At 30.6% G+C, this 19380-nt stretch overlaps 1 protein-coding gene across 1 annotated transcript; it reads right to left on the bottom strand.

The window, feature by feature from the left end:
- Positions 1-118: 118 nt before the first annotated feature.
- On the bottom strand, positions 119-17442 carry LOC106096234 (transcription factor kayak). The gene is made up of 3 exons (XM_013263880.2): positions 14191-17442; positions 3729-4140; positions 119-2549 (listed from the first exon to the last, which is right to left on the bottom strand). The coding sequence occupies exons 1-3, from the start codon at positions 15604-15606 to the stop codon at positions 1345-1347; spliced, it is 3033 nt and encodes a 1010-aa protein (XP_013119334.2). The 5' UTR covers positions 15607-17442; the 3' UTR covers positions 119-1344.
- Positions 17443-19380: the final 1938 nt, after the last annotated feature.

Genomic DNA, 19380 nt, shown 5'->3' with positions numbered 1-19380 from the left:
TCTCCCTTAATAATCTCTAATCCAGGGGTGCTTTCTTATTGCCTCAAGTGATTCGTTTTGTCACTTTCACTACTCTTGCAGATTTCCGTTTTTTTTAATTGAATAAAAAATATTACAATTATTTTATGGTTTTTTAGTTTTCTTTGATTGTTTTTTTATTAAAAAAATAAATATAAGATGTTTTTCTTTTAAATAATTGCACATAGAATTAAAAAAAATTATAAAATTATAAGCAAAAAAAGAGAAAGCAAATATAAAAACTAATGACGAAACATAAACGATAACAGCAATCTTGATATAATTACAAAAAAAAAAAATCAAATAATAATTTTTAGAATTATACAAAAAGTTTGGTTGTGTGTGTGTATATTGGTTTTTTTATACCATATCTCTTTTGAGCTCAGGGATGTTTAATAGAAAAAAAAAATCATATTGATATAGGGTATTTATTTATTATATTTTTAAAAAATATAATTGGGTTTTCTCTCATTTCATTGATGTTGTTATTTATAAAATAGTTAAAAATAATAATACATTATATGAAAAAGAAAATTACAAAAATAAAGGAATAATAGTGAAGTAATGGTGAGGGGGAAGGTGTGGTGAGCAATAAAATTAAAAGAAAACAACATCCTGGTATGAGTGACATTTATGCGTAGCTTTAACATGATATTTGGACATACTTTCAACAATTGGTTCTTCCATTATGCTAACCTTGGCAGGGGCTATGGTTGTCTTGCAAGTGTATGTCTCCCTAGGGAAATAAATTTTGTTTTTGTAATTAAGGTATAATGGATGATGCTTGATTGATTGTGGTTGTTGGCTTTGGGGTCTTGCCAGATTGAATTGATTTTTTTTTAAACATTTTTTTTGTTAATTTTTCTCAATCTCTCCTTTCCTACTGCTATTCCAACGAAAAAATACATAGTAATGACATTTTTGAATTTTAAACTTAAAAACTAATCGCTTATTTTTTTTCTTTTTCGTACACAGTTTTGTTATATACTTAATAATTAAATTTAGTTTTAAACATACAAAAATTATTTATTATCTTTTTTTAAAAAAAATTATATACTTTTAGAAAGTAATTGGGTTTTTTGTTTTTCTTCTTCTTCTTCTACAATCATTTCATTAGGTTGTAAGAATTTTTCTTTTTCTTATGAAATAGGGATTTTTTAAAAGTTTTTCTTTTTTGTTTTGTTTTGTTGTTTTTTTTTTAATTAAGACCAGCTTCGTTTGCACTCTCTCTCCTCATGTCACAGGTTTCTTTTTTGTTGTGTTTGTTGCTTATGATCATCACCGTCATCATCCTCATAGTCTCTACTCCTCCAATTCCAATTGTTGTTATAAACTAACCAACTTGGAGGGTTCACTGGTGGGTGTCACCAATTCCAAGGGATGCTTGTTTTGCGATGAACATGTAGGCACTAGGGGACCGGAGACGGGTGTTAGACCAGTGCCGCCATCCATGAGGGAATCGAAATTGAACATGCCCGTGGAGGGGGTCTGTATGGCCACACCATTAATGTCTGTGGGCGCTTGCTTATTGTCGGCCATGTTCAGGGCCAAAGCTCCTTGGGCCGCCGAGCTTCTGGGCATTGTGGGCAATGAGTTGGGACGTTGTTTGGAATTGGGCTTTATCAAATTAGTCTGCAATACCGCATTGTTTGAGAATACTGAGCAAAAGCTTATGGGAGCCGTAGTGACAATGGGTGTGTTCAAGGAGGCCGAGGCGGCGGCAGCCAAAGAGGCCGATAATGTGGCTACATTGGGGAGGGGCGGTGGTATCATGGGATTATTGTTGGACAGCAACATCTTTTTGGGCGAGGGAGGACCATCCAAAGAGGAATTGGAATCCAATGTAGAATCTAGGGGTTCAGGTTTGATTTGAGCTAACAATTGATCATTCAATACTGGTTTCAAGTCCACGGGGGAATTACTTCGGGCCGTTGAGGCCAATGTGGTGTCAAGGCCAGTGATGTTGTTGTTATTATTATTATTATTCGAAGCATTGATCGCCATGGAACCACCCAATGCACGCATGGACAATAACTCGGCCTTTTCACATGTGGGTCTATGGGCCTCCAACATAAATTCCAATTCCTGTTTTTCACCATTCAAAAATTCTATCTGTTGCTGCAGCTCCTCACGTTTCTTCTCCAGTATGGCCACCTCTTCGGTCAACTCATTGGTTTGATCCACTCGACGTTTGCGGCAACGAGCCGCAGCCAATTTATTGCGTTCTCGACGCACTCGACGCTTCTCCTCCTCTTCGGGCGTCATATTGGCATTTGATGCGGGACGCCGGCCACCACCCCTGCGTGTTGTGCTGGGAGTTGCGGATGTAGAATTTTTTGTAGTGGCACTTGATGAGGTATTTGAGTGGTTAAGATTAGACGCCTTTGCAGCTGCAGTAACCGCAGCCAAGGCTGCCAAATTGACAGTGGTGAAATCATTGGTGGTCGATGAATTGGAATTGTTAAGATTACCGGCTACGCCCATGCCATTAAGACCATTTTGAAATGAAGCTGTATCAGTGGCGGCACTTGCTGCAATTGAAAAAGGGGAGATAATTAAATTATTAGAGGTTGTAGGCATTTAGGAAAATACAGAAAATATTTGGATGAGATAGAAAAAGTGGGGAAATATGACTGCTGCTTACAAATATTGTTAGGAATTAGTTTTTAGAGGTGGCTGAGATGCTGAACGGATGATGTACATTAGCTCAGTTCGAGTACTTTTCCAGTAAAAATTTGTCAGTGAAAATTGCAACAGTAAAAACAGTCTTTACTCTCCTTTGTTTTTTATTTGGATAAAACAACTGATTTGCATAAAACAGCTGTTCGGTGTTGCAAATTTCTGCTGTGAACAAAAAACTCCCGTAGAAATTTTCAACCTCTCAATTGCCAAACTCTCAAAATTTTGCTCGCTCTCGTTTACTCTCCCGCTCTCTTCTGCTGGCAAATTATATACGGCAGTGATGGAAAATGCAAAATTTTGATCGATTCAGACCATATTAGACATGTATGTTGATGGTCATTAAAGAAACCGTTGAACCAAATTGGATGAGAATTGCGCCCTCTAGAAGTCAAGATCCCAGATCGGTTTATATGACAGCTATATCAGGTTATGTACCGATTTGCGCCGATTTTCGATAGACAGACGGACGGACATGGCTAGATCGACTTAAAATGACATGACGATCAAGAATATATATACTTTATGGGGTCTCAGACGCAAATTTCGAGGTGTTACAAACAAAATGAGGAAATTGTACCTTCCATCCTATGGTGGAAGGCACAAAAATAAAAGCTTGAAAACTAAAAAAAAATAGTGCATCAAATTGTATTAAATCGGTTGCGGGAGTACTACAGTACTCTTCGGGTGAAAAAAAGTACTGATTTTTCCATCCCTGAAGTACGCGAACCACTTGCAGTAATAATTTGTTCAAATTTGAACATTTTTGAGTACGCGAATACTCTTAAGAATTGGGGGCCACTGTACGTTTGTTTGCCTCTACGTTCGTTCATCTATAAGTAATCACTCCATAATAGTGCCTGGTACAGCCTTTTTTTAACAGCCTAGACCACTTACATTTTTCTTCTTTTTGTCACACTTGATTAAAATCAGCTGTTTTCAATGAATTAGCGAATGAATCGAGTGACAAAAAAAGTAAGTGGTCTAGGCCGTAAATCTCATACCACTGTGCTGTAATAGCTTATACTTACAATTATCTGTTGTGGCCATGGAATTCTCTTCATGCATATTCTGGTCATTCCATGATTCCTGAGAGTTTTCTTCGGTTTCCGAATCGTTGATATTGCTATAATTGTGCAGACTGGCCCCACCGCTGATATCGCCCAAATAGGCATTACTAAGGGCGGCCGCAGTCAAGCCGCTGCCTGTAATTTGGCTGGATGTTATCGTTGAGGCATTCGTGTTATTGTTAGTGGTGCTATTCGTTGTGGTGGCATTGTATGAACCCAATGGTGGTGGTATAAAGCCCGCCTGATATGGTGCATTGATTGGCTCACTTGTCAGTTGGATAAAGGATTCCTCTATGCTACGCAGTGTTGTGGGTGTTAGGGTGGGTGTTGTCAATGTGGGTACACCTGTTTGCATGCATTCCATAGAAACGAGCTAAAAAGAAAGAAATTTAATAGAAAAAAAGATTAATAAAAGGGTATTTAATTTAGATAAAACAAAATATTAACCTAATTTGAACGTCTAATGATTTTTCATAAGTTTGAAACTTGCCTATTTTGAGTTCAATGTTAAACAAACAAATGGGTGCTACATTTCTGTGTTATGAAAAACTTTATTTTTCTTTTGTTTAAACAACAGCAATCATCTGCTTTTTCCTGTCGATAGAATAAACCAAATCTTTTCTAAAATTGGCTAAATGTGGGTTTATTGTGTTTATTCAGTGGCAATATGAGCCAAATTGTTTTATTTAGTATGTAAGTTAATGGTACGCCCGATCATATTTGGGAGTTCTCTTAATCTCACATTTGCTCTGCCTTAGTTTGCAGTTAAACTCACCACTTAATATTTGGTGGTGAGTTAAACACTCACAATGGCTCATTTCCATGTCGTCGCAGAGTGACTGCTATTTTAAAGCAACAACAACAACACTTGCCCAACTATACAACAACTTTGATTAGCTTAATGAAGTGGTGAATTACCACAGCGACGATTACTTTTAGAATTACCGTTAATGGAGAGAGAATTCAATCAAGCCAATTGAAGAAAAAATCTCAGAGTATATCGCTAATGCTTGTTGATGTTAAAGCTGTGTATACACCACTAGCGAAATTTTCGGTTGCAGCTAAGGCATTTATTTCGCCACTGAAAAATAGTTGTGTACAATACAAGATGGCGACAAACATTGAATTATAATTTTGTTAGAATTTTGATCATTTTTGGCTAATAAAGTACATATAAATTAAAATTAATCGTTTTTAATTGCTAATAACTTAATTTCATGTTGCATAGGCCTATCAAAACATAAAACTTCATTTGTAATTGCAAGAAAAAATTCTCCAATGCCTAATATTTTACGCTGTTACGCAAAGAAAATTTCATTTGAGTTGTGTAGCTGCAGCGAAATTTTCGGTAACGGTATCGGTAACGAAAATTTCGCTTAGGATATGTCAATGCATTTCTTATGGAATAAATATATCGCCAGAGATGCATACTGCCCTTAAGAAGTAAAAATAGATAAGAACGGACTAAAGTCGCGGCACAAAAAACTGGTGCATATAATTACGTCAATCCTTACAACCGTGTTTAATAAAGGTATCAACTTTTTCATTGTGCTGCTTTATAACACCGAATCCTGTTTTCGGCACGGCACGGCAGTGGAACAATGAGATCCGATCTGTGTGGCGGTTGTGGTTTCGATTTCCAACAGAGGCCTTTTCTGTCGATACTTTGGTATCACAATGGACGAAAATAGTCTAAGTGAGTCTGTTTAGATAATTTAATGCCTAACGCAAACTAGAGTGGACTGGAAATATAAGATTTTTTAGTTTAACGATTTTTTTTGAATAGACAATTATAAGACTTGGATCGGACTGCACTCTTCGATATAGAAGAATTATTCTCTCTGTTCGTTAATATAATGTTAATGGACAATTGTGTACATTTGAAATCCCTGACGAATGTTATTGAGATTATAAGATGTTATCTCGGAAGATCCCGGAAGTGGATAAAAATATCGTACTCTTCAACGAAAATCATATGATCTTGCCAAAGCCATAGATAAAATCGACAAAGCAAACAAATCGATAACTACTTATCGATCTCCACCTCAGTCGAATTTATGGAGCGTAATCGATCTAGGGTCATTCCTGGTCAAAGAACCCTCTCTCTTCGCAATTTTGAGGAGACAAAACTAAGTGTTTAACCTAAGGTTATCGTTCAAGGCGTTATTTTGGACTAAGTAAAAAATTCAAGAGCAAAGCCCATTCTCGTCGGGTTGAATTAGTTTATCATTTTCTTGGTAGTAAATTTTCGGATTCAATACTTGCATTCTAAATTTTATACAATAATCATTAAATTACACTCTTTTCTAATGCATATAGCCCCTGCAGCATTCATCAAAAGATAAAAAGCAATACTTATTCACCACACCTAGAACATCTGTCAGTTCTACTTTGATTCTGTCAAAGTCAATTGTATTTCAAATAATATGTAACTTGCACTCAGTCATCATTATCATCTTCGTCAACACTAGTAGTAGTAGTAGTTACTAGCTTTGAGCTATAAAAATAAACTATGATTTATTATACTTTTTTTTTATTTTATGAGAAATCTTACTGAGGCATTAACTTAAACGTGAGAAAAATCATATCATTTCATTGCATTATTTGTGGTGGTATGTAATTTGCTATGTAGTATTTGCATTCTAAATTTTATATAATTAATATAATTAACTGAAAGGTGTGGTATAAGTGTATAATTATAGAAAAACTTAGCAAACTTATGATTATAATAGTTTGTGGAGATAGAGAGTATGGTGGTAGCATTGGGGAAGGTCTGTGTATAAATGTAAACAAAGTGTTTTTTGTTCATTTTGGAGACAAACTACTTGAATGGAATATTCTTTAAATGCACCAATATTTGCGGTAATAGTTTATAATGATAGCTCGTAATCGATTTGGTGGTTATCGTTAAAGGTGAAATGGTAAATGCCAAGTTGGAATTGTGGCAACACTATGCGGGAGTGAAAGATAAAAGAGAGAGAAAGAGAGAGAAGGAGAAATTCATAACAGTTCATTTCCAACAAATGTCTCCCAAAAAAATAATGTAATAAAAAAAGAAAAAGTTAGTTAAAAGAGAAAAAAAGAAATATACATATATAAATATATGTATATAAATGCATAAATATTTGCATTTACTGCTAGTAAATGAAATAAAAAACCTATTTTGCTGTATACAGTGCAAATTTTATGGGAATATTAATTTGCATTAGGGATGCCATGTGTTTTTATACCCACCACTGAAGCATCGGTCTATATTGGGGCTATATCAAGATATAATCCGATATAGTCCGATACAACCCATCTTCGAACTTAATCTGCTTATGGACAAAAAAATAATCTGTGCAAAGTTTTAACTCAACATCTCTATTTTTAAAGACTGTAGCGTGATTTCAACAGACAGACGGACAGACATGGCTAGATCGTCTTAGATTTTGACGCTGATCAAGAATATATATACATTATAGGATCGGAAATGGATATTTCAATGTGTTGCAAACGGAATGACAAAATGAATATACCCCCAATTCATTTATAGTGGAGCTGACAAATGCATGTTGCGATTATCGATAGTATCGATTTTATCGTTAATTTCCCATCACCTATAACGAGGATGAGAAGTGAAAATCTGGAGATCGGTTTATGTATATAGAAGCATTTTCAATGCACAGAGCAAATAAAACCAAGGTTAATGAAGTCAGTTGGAAGTCATGAGAGAAATCACTGTACAAAATGTTTGCAATAATCGGATGAAAACTGCGCCCGTCGTCTTATGCTTATTAAAATTACTTTTGCGATAGTATCTATCGGAAAAATATCAATCGATATGCAGTAAAAAAATTAAATATCGATAGTGCCATCGATATTTTACCAGCTCTCATTTATAGTGGACGACCGAGTAAAATTGCGCCCTCTACAGGCGCGATGTAGCTTAAAGGATACATTCAGTGTCGGATTGCTTATTTTTTCAAAAAAAATTACTTTTGCGGTAGTATCCATCGGAAAAATATCAATCGATATGCATTCAAAAACTTAAATATCGATAGTGCCATCGATATTTTGCCAGCTCTAATTTATAGTTGAAGGCAAAGTCAGTAAATTTAGGTTAAAGTTTTAATTTTTAAAAAAAGCTTGGTAATTGGCTTTACTACTTCACGTCCTATTATCTGAATTGTGTTTTTTTTTAACGAAATTTCTATAATCAAAGAAATGTGCATGGTTTTTTAATTTTTCTTTATCTTTGAAAAAATCCCGCCAATTCAATGGCATACGTATTGTCTGTCACACAAAAAGCCTTTGTAAAAAACATTTTCTTGGTCTTCTAAATTTATACCGATTGGCAATTAGCAATGACTAAATCAAAAACAAGAAAATTCTACCAAATAAGACTTTAGAGAAAAAACAACCAAGAAATCTTGAACGAACAAGTGCGTTTAATTAGTTTTAATTAAAGCTATTTTCTATTTCTTTAGTTTTGCAAAAACAAACAAAAAAAGGCAAAAATAAATAAATAAAAAAAATACAAACGGAAAAACAACTAAAAATGTTTTGACTTTTCTATGCAAAACAAAAAAAAAGAGAAGACAAAAAATCGCAAAATCCCCAACAAAATTTCAATACGAGTTCATCTTTAAAAATAAAACCTCTCATACAACGAGTGTGTGTTGCTTTTTTTTGTTTTTCATTTCTCATCATCTTCACTTTTGTTTTGGTTGATGTGTTTTCGCGGAAAAAATAACAATCAACAGCAAAGAAGAAAAAACAATATAAAATTTAAACAATTTATTTAAATAGCAACAATAAAACAGTTGCTATCGCATCAATAAGGAGGTGAATACATATGAATACATTCAAATGATTTTTTCCAATATGCAAAGCTAATGCCGCATGTCTTGGAAATCGATCAACGCATTCATAGGAAAGCCGGAAATTAGATTTTGAATATGATGAATGGGATAATATTGGGAAAAGGCAAAGCAACTTTTGAAGAAAATTTCACAAAATCTGATTTTTCTAAGAAATTTCATAGTTTCAATTGCAAATTTTGCCCACTAAGGAACAGAAGCAAACGTCTCACATATCAACGAGTGCAGTCCGATTCAAATTTAAGCTCAATAACAAGGGACCTCCTTGTTACAGCCGAGTCCGAACGGCGTGCCGCAGTGCGACACCTCTTTGGAAAGAAGTTTTACATGGCACAGTACCTCACAAATATTGCCAGGGAAAAACCATTGCTGAAAATTTTTTCTGATGGTCTTGCCAGGATTCGAACCCAGGCGTTCAGTGTCATAGACGGACATGCAACCTCTACGCTACGGTGCCTCCATTTTGTTAAATTAGTTTTTTAAACAAATTTTCCTAAAATTTGATTTTATAGAAATTCTTCTTATTTTTTTTTTCGCAAAATTTGTTCAACATTTTTATAGGTGTACCCACATTTGACCAAATTTTTTGTCAACCCAGCGTGATGTCCCATATTTAACGCACGACACCACGGGCGCAGATGTTGCTCAAAATTATGTTACACCTCAAACAAACGCAGAAAAAAAATCGATGATCAACCAAAACATATGCTCATGCATACATATCACGTGTAGGTGTGACCTATAAAAAAAATATCACAGTGACAAGCATTAAAATCATAATGTATTGCAGACATATGTATGTATGACTGTATGTACTATACAAACTATTACGGATAAAGAAATATATACATACATATGCATAGTATTTTGATTTTTCATAATATTTAAATGTGCCAAATGGTCTGCACGAAATGAATTAAGAGGGAAATCTTTTTGTGTATTTTTATGATCAGGTGCGAATGCTATGTGGTGTGATGATCATTATGATGGGTATTTATGGTTTCTTTAACAAAAAACAAATGTTTTTTTCGAATGCATTATTATTATGAAAAAAGTTTGTTTTGAATGATAACATTATCATTAAGAAGAGGCAGAGAAAGAGGGCAATAAAAAATGTTGTATATTTGTTATTCTAATTGTTTTGTTAAAACAAAGTGATGATCTGAAGTCGCTTTAAGGCAAAACCTACAAGTTTAATATCTAAATGCGCAAAACTATTACTTTAGAAAACATTCAATAAGAAAAAGAAATAAAGATTATTAATGATATTTTTAAATACTATATATGATATAGGTAAGAGATGAGAGAGAGAGAGAGAAGCTTACGTCTATTGTCTTTCTTGTCTCTTTGTAGTGCAATTCAGTCAGTATTTTACATACATGCGTACATATGTATGTACAATTGATTATAACCTATGACCCATTTGGAACTACTTAAAGCAAAAATAAAATTTAGCAGTTTTTAATCAACATGAATATTCGATTAGTATCCTTGGAAAGATCATTTTTCTATTATTTAAAGTCAATAATCTTTAAAATTTTTGCAATTTAAATTTAAACACCATTTGCATAAGAAAACCATGTAATCGATTTTGCGGTTATCGATTAACGTAAAGTTGCAATAGAGGCAACACTAAGCACTAGAGCTGGCAAAATATTTGACTGAATATCGATTGATATTTTTCCTATGGAAACTATCGCAAAATCTTAATTGTTTGCAAAACTCAACAACAATAAGCAATCCGACGCTGAATTTATCCTTAAAGACACATTGCGCCTATAGAGGGCGCAATTGTCATTCGATTAAACTAATATTTTATACAATGGATTCTCTCATGACTTCTAACTGATTTTAATAACCTTGGTTTTATTGTGTCTGTGCATTGATATTGCTTCTATATAAATTGATCTCCTGACTTTAACTTCTCAATTTCGCTTGAAATATAGGTGATGGTAAATTAACGATAGTATCGATACTATCGATATTTATTATTAAAACTATCGAAAATATCGATAGTTGCGATTATCGATAGTTTGCCAGCTCTACTAAGCACCAATAAAAAAAGATTTAAAGCAAACACTTTTTATCATAAGATTAGTGAATTATTTATATAGACGCTGTAGCAACATCAAATAATCTAAAACAATGATACAATGTCGAAACTCAATCAGTAGGAGAGCTTTTACGAGGTGTATGACATTTACTAATACTTTTTATACAAGTATATGACGTTTTCGACGTTTACAAATTTTTGACAGTTGAAAACCTACAAAATTGTCATATGGACCATCTCTGACCAGGACTCCCACCAACTTCAGTCATAGGACAATTGACGCCCTCGTCTCCGAGAAGCTCGGCCACAGCTACTTTGTCAACCGCAGCGTAAGCCCACGCCATGTTCCCGGACTCAACAAAATCTGACAGCAAATCTTGAACGACCGAGACGTTCCTTGCAGCTGGCGACAAGACTCGAATTACATAATCCGCAGTCATGGTCTTCAGTTCCGCCTGACTGTTCATATACACATGTGGACAAAAAAATAGATGTATGTTTTTTTTGTTGTTTTAAATCTAACAGAAATTAAAAAAAATAACTTTCATCAAGCACATAATAAAGATTTACATTTGGCAATGCTGTTCTCATATGAAAAAGGGGAATCCCAGTAAAAACGCTTATAAAGAGTGATTTATTAAGAGCTATAACAAAGATTTTCAAAAAAAAAAATCTTTACTTGAATTAATAGTACGATAATTTAATTTTTGAAGATTATTTCATGCAAATGTTGACCGTGACTGTGCCGCAAATGGTCCATCCGCTTAGCCCAATGTTAGCATACTCTTTCCAACATTTCGGTTGGTGAAATCACAAAAAAAGTTTTAATGTTGTCTTCCAATGCGACAATTGAAGTAGGCTTGTTTGTATAGACATGAGATTTAACATAGCCCCACAAAAAATAGCCTAAAGGCGTTAAATCGCACGATCTAGTCGGCCAATTGACCGGTCTCGAACGTGAAATAAAATGTTCACCGAACTAGCCTCTCAATAAGCCCGTTGTTAGTTTGTTGTGTGGCATGTGGCACCGTCTTGTTGAAACCACCTGCCATGCAAGTCAAGCTCTTGCATTTTGGGCAAAAAAAAAATTGGATATCATCGCACGGTAGCGCTCACCATTCACAGTTACGTTACGATTCTCATCATCTTTGAAGAAGTACGGTCCAATGATGCCACCAGCCCATAAACCTCACCAAAATGTGATTTTTTCTGGATGCATTGGTAGCTGTTCGAATGCTTCTGACTGATCTTCACGCCAAAAACGACAATTCTGCTTATTCTGCGTACCCTATGAGCCAAAAATTAGCTTCTTCGCTCAATGAAATAAGAAGAAGTGCGAGATGAACTTCCTTAACAGTGCACGCATTTTGATAAAAAAATTCAATAATTTGTCAGCGTTATTCGTTTGTAAGACGATTTATGGTTAAATTATAGACCAAACTGAAGATGTTTGACAGTAAAACAAAACACAAAACGTGTGTGAGCTTTTTAAACCAGTGTTGCCAAAAAGGTAATAGCTAAAAAACCACCCTTTAGCTAAAATAAAGGAAACATTTTGTTATAAAAGTATTTTGTTTGCTGTAAAAATGTCCCAAACGTTTTATTTTTTGCATGTTTTGATTCACATTTTGTATACAATTGACTTAAAACGATTTCCCCGGAACTGTCACTTGAGTTTCCGAACAGCCAGAAGTCACATGGAGCTAAATCGGGCCAGTATGGTGGTTGTGGAACGATATTCGTTAAATTTTTGGCGAAAAACTCATGAAGAATCAATGCGGTATGCGATGCTCGTTTTCAAGAAATTTGAGTGATTTTGGTATCAATTATGAATACCTTTTTCTTGGGCCCAAATGATCTTTTAAAATGGTTTTTAAAGATCCATACGATATTCCAACGATATCAGTAGGGTCTCTGGCTGTTAATCGTAGATTCTCGAATACTCATTCCTTAATTTTATTGACATGTGACATGGTGGCTCGACTCGACCCTATTTGAATAGTTTGTACCAATAAAAACGCGACACGAAATTTATTGGAACTTCTTTGTTGAGTATTTTCACTCATTCTAAAAATCGCCAAATGAACTTGTTCTACTTAAAAAGAACAAGGATATACTAAACACTAATGTTTACTTTGATGTGACTTTTGGCGCCGATGTCACTGACAGTCATATCAACGTAGAAAAAACAAAATACGACGAATGGATTTCCACGTAAAAGTTAAATAAAAAAGTTTTACTATTTTTCGTCCACATTTGTATGTGCAATTAAATTTTACCATTCCGATACGAATACATTATCCGATAACAACACATGTTCTTAAGGAAAACAATGTAATCGATTTGTGGTTATCGATTTGGGGATATTGAAACGGTCAATGCAAAGTTGTTTAGTAGTAACACTTAGAGAGAGAGATGTCAATGACAGTCATACCAACGTAGAAAAAGCAAATTACGACGAATTGTTTTCCCAGAGAAATTTAAATAAAAAAGTTTTACTATTTTTCGTCCACATTTGTATTTGCAATTAAACTTTACCGTTCCGATACGAATCCATTATCCATGTTCTTGAAAAAAACAATGTAATCGATTTGGCAGTTATCGATTTGGGGATATTGAGACGGTCAATGCAAAGTTGTTTAGTAGTAACACTTAGAGCGAGAGATGTCACTGACAGGCATACCAGCGTAAAAGAAGCAAATTACGACGAATGGATTTCCACGTGAAATTTAAATAAAAAAGTTTTACTATTTTTGTCCACATTTGTATGTGCAATTAAACTCTACCTTTGCGATACGAATTAATTAAAGAATCAATTATCCGATAACGACCTATGTTCTTAAGAAAAACAATGTGATCGATTAGGCTGCTATCGATTGGGGGATATTGAAACGGTTAATGAAGAATTGAATAGTGGTAACATTTAGAGCGAGAGAAAAATGATGGAGAGGGGGAGAGACAGAAATTCATAACGGTTCATTCCCACTTTGACCATAAAAAATGGTAAAACTGCAAACTTTGTAAAAATGCAAATTTGACCCAGAACATTACATTAAAGAGCAGGAGGCAAACTTCTCACATACCAATGAGTGCTGTGCGATTCAAGTTTACTCTCAATGATAAGGTATTTACTTTTTATGGCCACCAACTCCAAACGGCGTGCGTCATAAAAAACAAATATGCTTAAAAAAACAAAAATAAGGCTATTGAAAAGTAAAAAATAATAAAAAAAATATAATTAACTAAAGAAAGTAAACGAAATTGGTAAATACAAATAAAACAACAAACATGTCATGGGCTAAATGAGTTTTGGTGTTTAACTAACACATTGGCAATGAGACGTTTTTTTGCCTCTCACTTCTTTTCACTAATCGTATATGCTTGTGTAATATTAATGAATGACAGATGAGCGCCAAATTTGTGACTCTCCCAAAACTATGCCTCTCACTTCATTTCCCTAAGCAAAAATTATGAAAAATTATTTTTTTTGTTTAATATTTGTAACTACCTGTTGCATAAATAGCTCATTAGCAAGGAAATTGGCAATTTCACAGGCATCCATGGCAAGACGATCACAATTATTGCTATTATTATTTTGATTATTATCATTGTTATTGTTGTTGTTGCCACTATTGTTATTATTTGTTTGATTGGTTGTTGAGCTGCTACCGTTATTAGCTGTTGAACTACTAGCAGCAGCACAAGTGCTGGTTGAAACTTCAGCAACTTTTGCTAAATTGTTGTTGCTGTTAGCGTTGCCAACACTAGCGAAATTCGCTCCATTATTTGTTGATACACTAGCATTGGTATTTAAAGTGTTGGATGAGCTGCTACTCTTTGCTAATTGGGTGGGATTATTATTTTGCAATTGAAATTGTTGCTGCTTTAATTGCTGTTGCAATAATTGGAATTGTTGCAATTGTTGTTGTTGATGCTGTTGCTGCTGCAGTTGTTGCTGTTGTTGTTGCTGCATGTTATTAAAACTATGTTGCAAATAATTGTGAGCATTAGCCGCAGAGAAATTAAAAAAATTTTCTCTTTGATTGTAAAATGATGAAGGTGTAAAAGGAAATCCACTGCCAACGCCGCCACCACCAGCGCTATTACCACCACTTGTTGCTGCTGCAGCAGAGAGTGACGAAGGCGCTGTTGAGGGACCCAAAGAAACGGCTGGTGTGCATGATGCTGCCGACGACAATGCTGATGGTAGTGAGTAGGCGGAGCCGGAAATTGGTGTGGCCAAAGAAGCCATGACGTTGAGGTTCAGAGAGTTCGGTCGTTGGGGGCGAGAGAGAGCATTGCTGTTATTGTTGTGGTATGATTTGATGTTGTTGTTATTGTTATTGTTGTGATTGCCGCTGCTTGCATTGCCACCAACACCACCACCACTAGTATTAGCACTACCACACAGTGCATTGAAATGGAAATTATAATTGTAGGTATTATTTTGATTTAAACTCAACATATTTGTGGTTGTTGGTGTAGGCTGCTGCTGTGGATTATAACTTTGTTGAAGTCTTAATAACTGTTGTTGTTGTTGTTGCTGTTGCTGCTGTTGTTGTAAATGATGTTGATTAGCTGCTAAATAACCGCCAAGCGTAGGTGGTGTATTATTATTATTGTTGTGGTTTTGTGCTGCTGTGTTTACTGAAGGCGAAGATGGGGGTGGTGCAAGTTGGCCTGCAGCCGCAGTATAAGAGTTATGCGAATATCTGGAGTTTGTGGTATAAGGGTTTAAGTTGTTATAAGAACTATTTGAGAAGTGTTGTTGCTGGTGATGATGTTGCGGATGATGCTGTGTATGCTGATGAGAGTGATGCTGTTGTTGTTGGTTCTGCTGTTGTTGTTGCTGGTGATGCTGATGATTTGCAGGTATATTATAAGGATGGTACGCTTGGTACGGTTTTACATTTAAGTTTTTCATATAGCTTAATTAATAAATAACAAATTTGGTATAATATTCTTTCCTCTTATAAAAACGAAACTTATAACATACAAATAGAGTTTAAAAACTGTTCTATAACAATAAGGGCGGATTATAATAAAATATCAATAGCCTTGACTAGCAAAAGTAGTTTTATAGCTTTTAAAGCAACAAAATGTTTTTTTTTTCAACAAAATATAATAAAACAAAAATAAATATAAAAAAATCAGCGTCTTTTTGTTTAATATGTCTTAAGTTTCTGGGGGGATTTTTTTATTTGGTTTAGTAATTAAAAATATTTACAATAGGCTTTTCTTAGAAAAGATAAATTAACAATTATTGGAAAATAATTGTTATATATAAATTCGGATGAATGGCAAAACGGCCCTCAAGTTTAGAGTATGGCACAATTGCAAAAAAATTAAAAGTATAATCGTTGTTTAAAAAAAATCGTTTTATTTAAAATCGTTGTAATCGTTTAGATGTTCGTTTGTTTTTTGCTTTTTTTGGTAAAAAAAAAGTTGTCGTTGTTTTTGATATCGTTTTTTAGTTATTTGTAATATCAGATATTTAAAAAACAGTCTTTATTTTCAGGTGGTTTTACATTTTTATTATGATTGGTAAACACTTTGGAAAATTGTGCTTCAATCCAAAAGTACTCAGTTACTAAGTCACTTAGTAACTGATCGCCTCTGACCAAGTCTTTAACGCAGAAAATCCACGTGCTCATAATAATTTTCATATATTTATATATAAATATATATGGGGAATTACAACGAATTATGTACAATGATGTTTTTTAGTTTTAAATAATAAATTTTGTGTTGAGAGTATTTTGTAAAAAAAATATGTATAAAAAATATAAGTGACTTCTTAAAAACCTATATTAGGTTTTCCGTATATTTAGTCTTGGGAGTTTTTTTCTTTAAATATATAAAATATTGTTTAATTAAATACATTCAAATAACAAAAACAATTAAGTCAACAACAATAAATATACAATTTTTTGTAATAGGCTAAAATATTTTTTTTATTATTTTCTTTAATATTTTAAAAGTAGGCTTAAAAATGGTATACAACATGCAAAAATTATTAAACCAACTAATTTAATACTAAAAATTTAATTTTGTTAAACAAAATTTATAAAAAAAAAATTTATACACAATTTTATTTTTTAAATTTTATTATTGTATATATTTATTTATATAAAAAATTAGTATGAAAACATGTATATTCAATGTTTGTTTTTTGAGTTTTTCTGCAACTTTTTTCTATATTTTATTTTTGTATATTTTTGTATATTTTTTTTATTTTTTGTTTCTTTTTTTTAGAGTTTATGAATTTTGTTATTTTAATTATTATTTTATTAGTCTTTTTTGTAAGTTCTTTAAACAATTTTTGTATTTTGTTCTGTAGTATTATTTTTTGTTTTTGCTTTCGATTTTAATTTGAATTTATTTAATTTTGTTTTTCCTTTTTTTAAGTTTAATTCACTTCAATGCAACAATAAATTTTGCAAAGTAAAATATAACTTTCGTTTTAATTTATTTTATTTTAATTTTTTTCTTTTATTTTACTTTATTTAATATTTTATTATATTTTGTATTTATTTTTTTTAATCGTTATTTTAGCTTCGTATTATTTATTGTTAATTTTTATTATTTGAATAATATTTATTACTTTATTTTTTTATTAGTTTTTTTATTAGTTATTTTACTTTATTTAATATTTTATTATATTTTGTATTTATTTTTTTTAATCGTTATTTTAGCTTCGTATTATTTATTGTTAATTTTTATTATTTGAATAATATTTATTACTTTATTTTTTTATTAGTTTTATTTTTGTATTATTTGATTTATTTTTCTTAATAATTTATTTATTTTTTTTTTATTAAAATTCCTTTTTTTTAATTTAATTTTTAAATTTTTTATGTCGTATTTTTTTATTGATTTTTTTTATATTAATTTGTTTGAACTTTATTTCATTTCTAGATTTGTACAATTTTATTTATTTATTCGATATTATTTTTTTTATATTATAAAATTTTTTATATATTTTGTATTTAATTTATTTTTTGTTTTTAATTTAGATTTTATATTTTTTTTTTGATTTTTTTTTATATAATTTTGTTTGTATTTTATTTCAGTTCTAGTTTTGTACAACTTTAATAATTTATTTATTTAATATTATTTAATTTTTTTATTCTTTTATTTTATATTATATTATTTTACAAAATAAAAAAAACTTTAGTATTTAATTATTTTATTTTGATTTTCTATTTTTTTTATTTTATTTAATATTATTTTTATATTTTTTATTTATTTATTTTACTTTGTTATTCTTTGTTTTGTTTATTTTTTTTTATTTTATTTTAATTTTTTTATATTGATTTTTTTATTTTACTTTATTTAATATTATTTTTATAACCTTGATTTATTTTTTATTTTAATTCGTTATTTTTTATTTAATTTTTTTATTTTTTATTTTATTTTTTTTAATTTTTTTTATTTTATTTTTTTTAATTTTTTTTATTTTATTTTAATTTTATGTTTGTGTATTTTTTTTTTTGATTTATTTTTGTATTGTTCTATTTAATCCTTTTTTCTTTATTTTGTACTGTTTTTTGAATTATTTAAATGTTAAAAATTTAAGATCTTATTCTTTTAATTTTGTAAAAGTTTAAATATTTTATTAATTTTTTATTTAAAAAAAATTTTTAATTTTTTTGTATTATTATCTAATTAAGTTATTTTTGTTGGTATTATTTATTAAATTTTTCTATTACTTCTTTTCTATTTAATTTTGTTTTATTATATTTTATTTATTTTTTTTTAATTTTTTTAGCTATGTTGATTAATTTTGTTTTAATAATTTATTTTATGTTTTTTGTTCTCTTTTATTTTTTATTATTTTATTCTCTTTTTAATAAATTTTTTAATTTTTTTATTTTTATGTTATAGTTTTATTTTTTTATATTTTAATTTATTTTTTTTGTATTATATAATTTAATTTTTGTATTATTTTATTTTGAGTTGTTTTTTTTTTTTATTTGATTATTGATTAATTTTTTTTTAAATTAATTTTTTTATTATTTTATAATTCTCTTTTTAATTGTTTTTTTTACGTTTTTAATTTTTTTTTATTTAATTTTTATGTTATAATTTTAATTTTTTTATTTTTTAATTTAATTATTTTTTTTTATTATATTATTTAGTTTTTGTATTATTTTGTTTTGAGTTGTTTTTTTTGTTCTACCTAATTTTGTTTTATTATATTTTACTTATTTTTATTTATTTAATTTTTTGTAACATAAAATGTAACAAAAAATTTTATATTATTTTATGTTTATTTTTGTTCTCTTTTATGTTTTTTTTTAAATTCTCTTTTTAATAAACTTTTTTAATTTTATTTTTATGTTATAAATTTAATTTTTTTTGTTTTTTAATTTAATTATTTTTTTGTGTTATATTATTTAATTTTTCTATTATTTTACTTTGAGTTGGTTTGTTTTGTTCTGTTTAATTTTGTTTTATTAGATTTTATATTTATTATTTTATTTAATTTGTTTGAAAATAAAATATAATAAAAATTTTTATATAACTTTGCTTTATATTGATTTAATTTTTTTAATAATTTATTTTATTTTTTTTTGTTCTTAAATATATTTTTATTATTATATTCCTTTTTTAATAATTTTTTTTTAACTTTTTTTATTTATTTATTTTATTTAATTTATTTGTTTTATTTTTATGTTATAAAAAATATATTATT

Source organism: Stomoxys calcitrans, chromosome 2, assembly GCF_963082655.1.
Source record: "Stomoxys calcitrans chromosome 2, idStoCalc2.1, whole genome shotgun sequence".
Lineage (NCBI taxonomy): Eukaryota > Metazoa > Arthropoda > Insecta > Diptera > Muscidae > Stomoxys > Stomoxys calcitrans.
The sequence above is the reverse complement of the archived record's forward strand: the minus strand, read 5'-3'. Positions and strand labels throughout refer to the sequence as shown.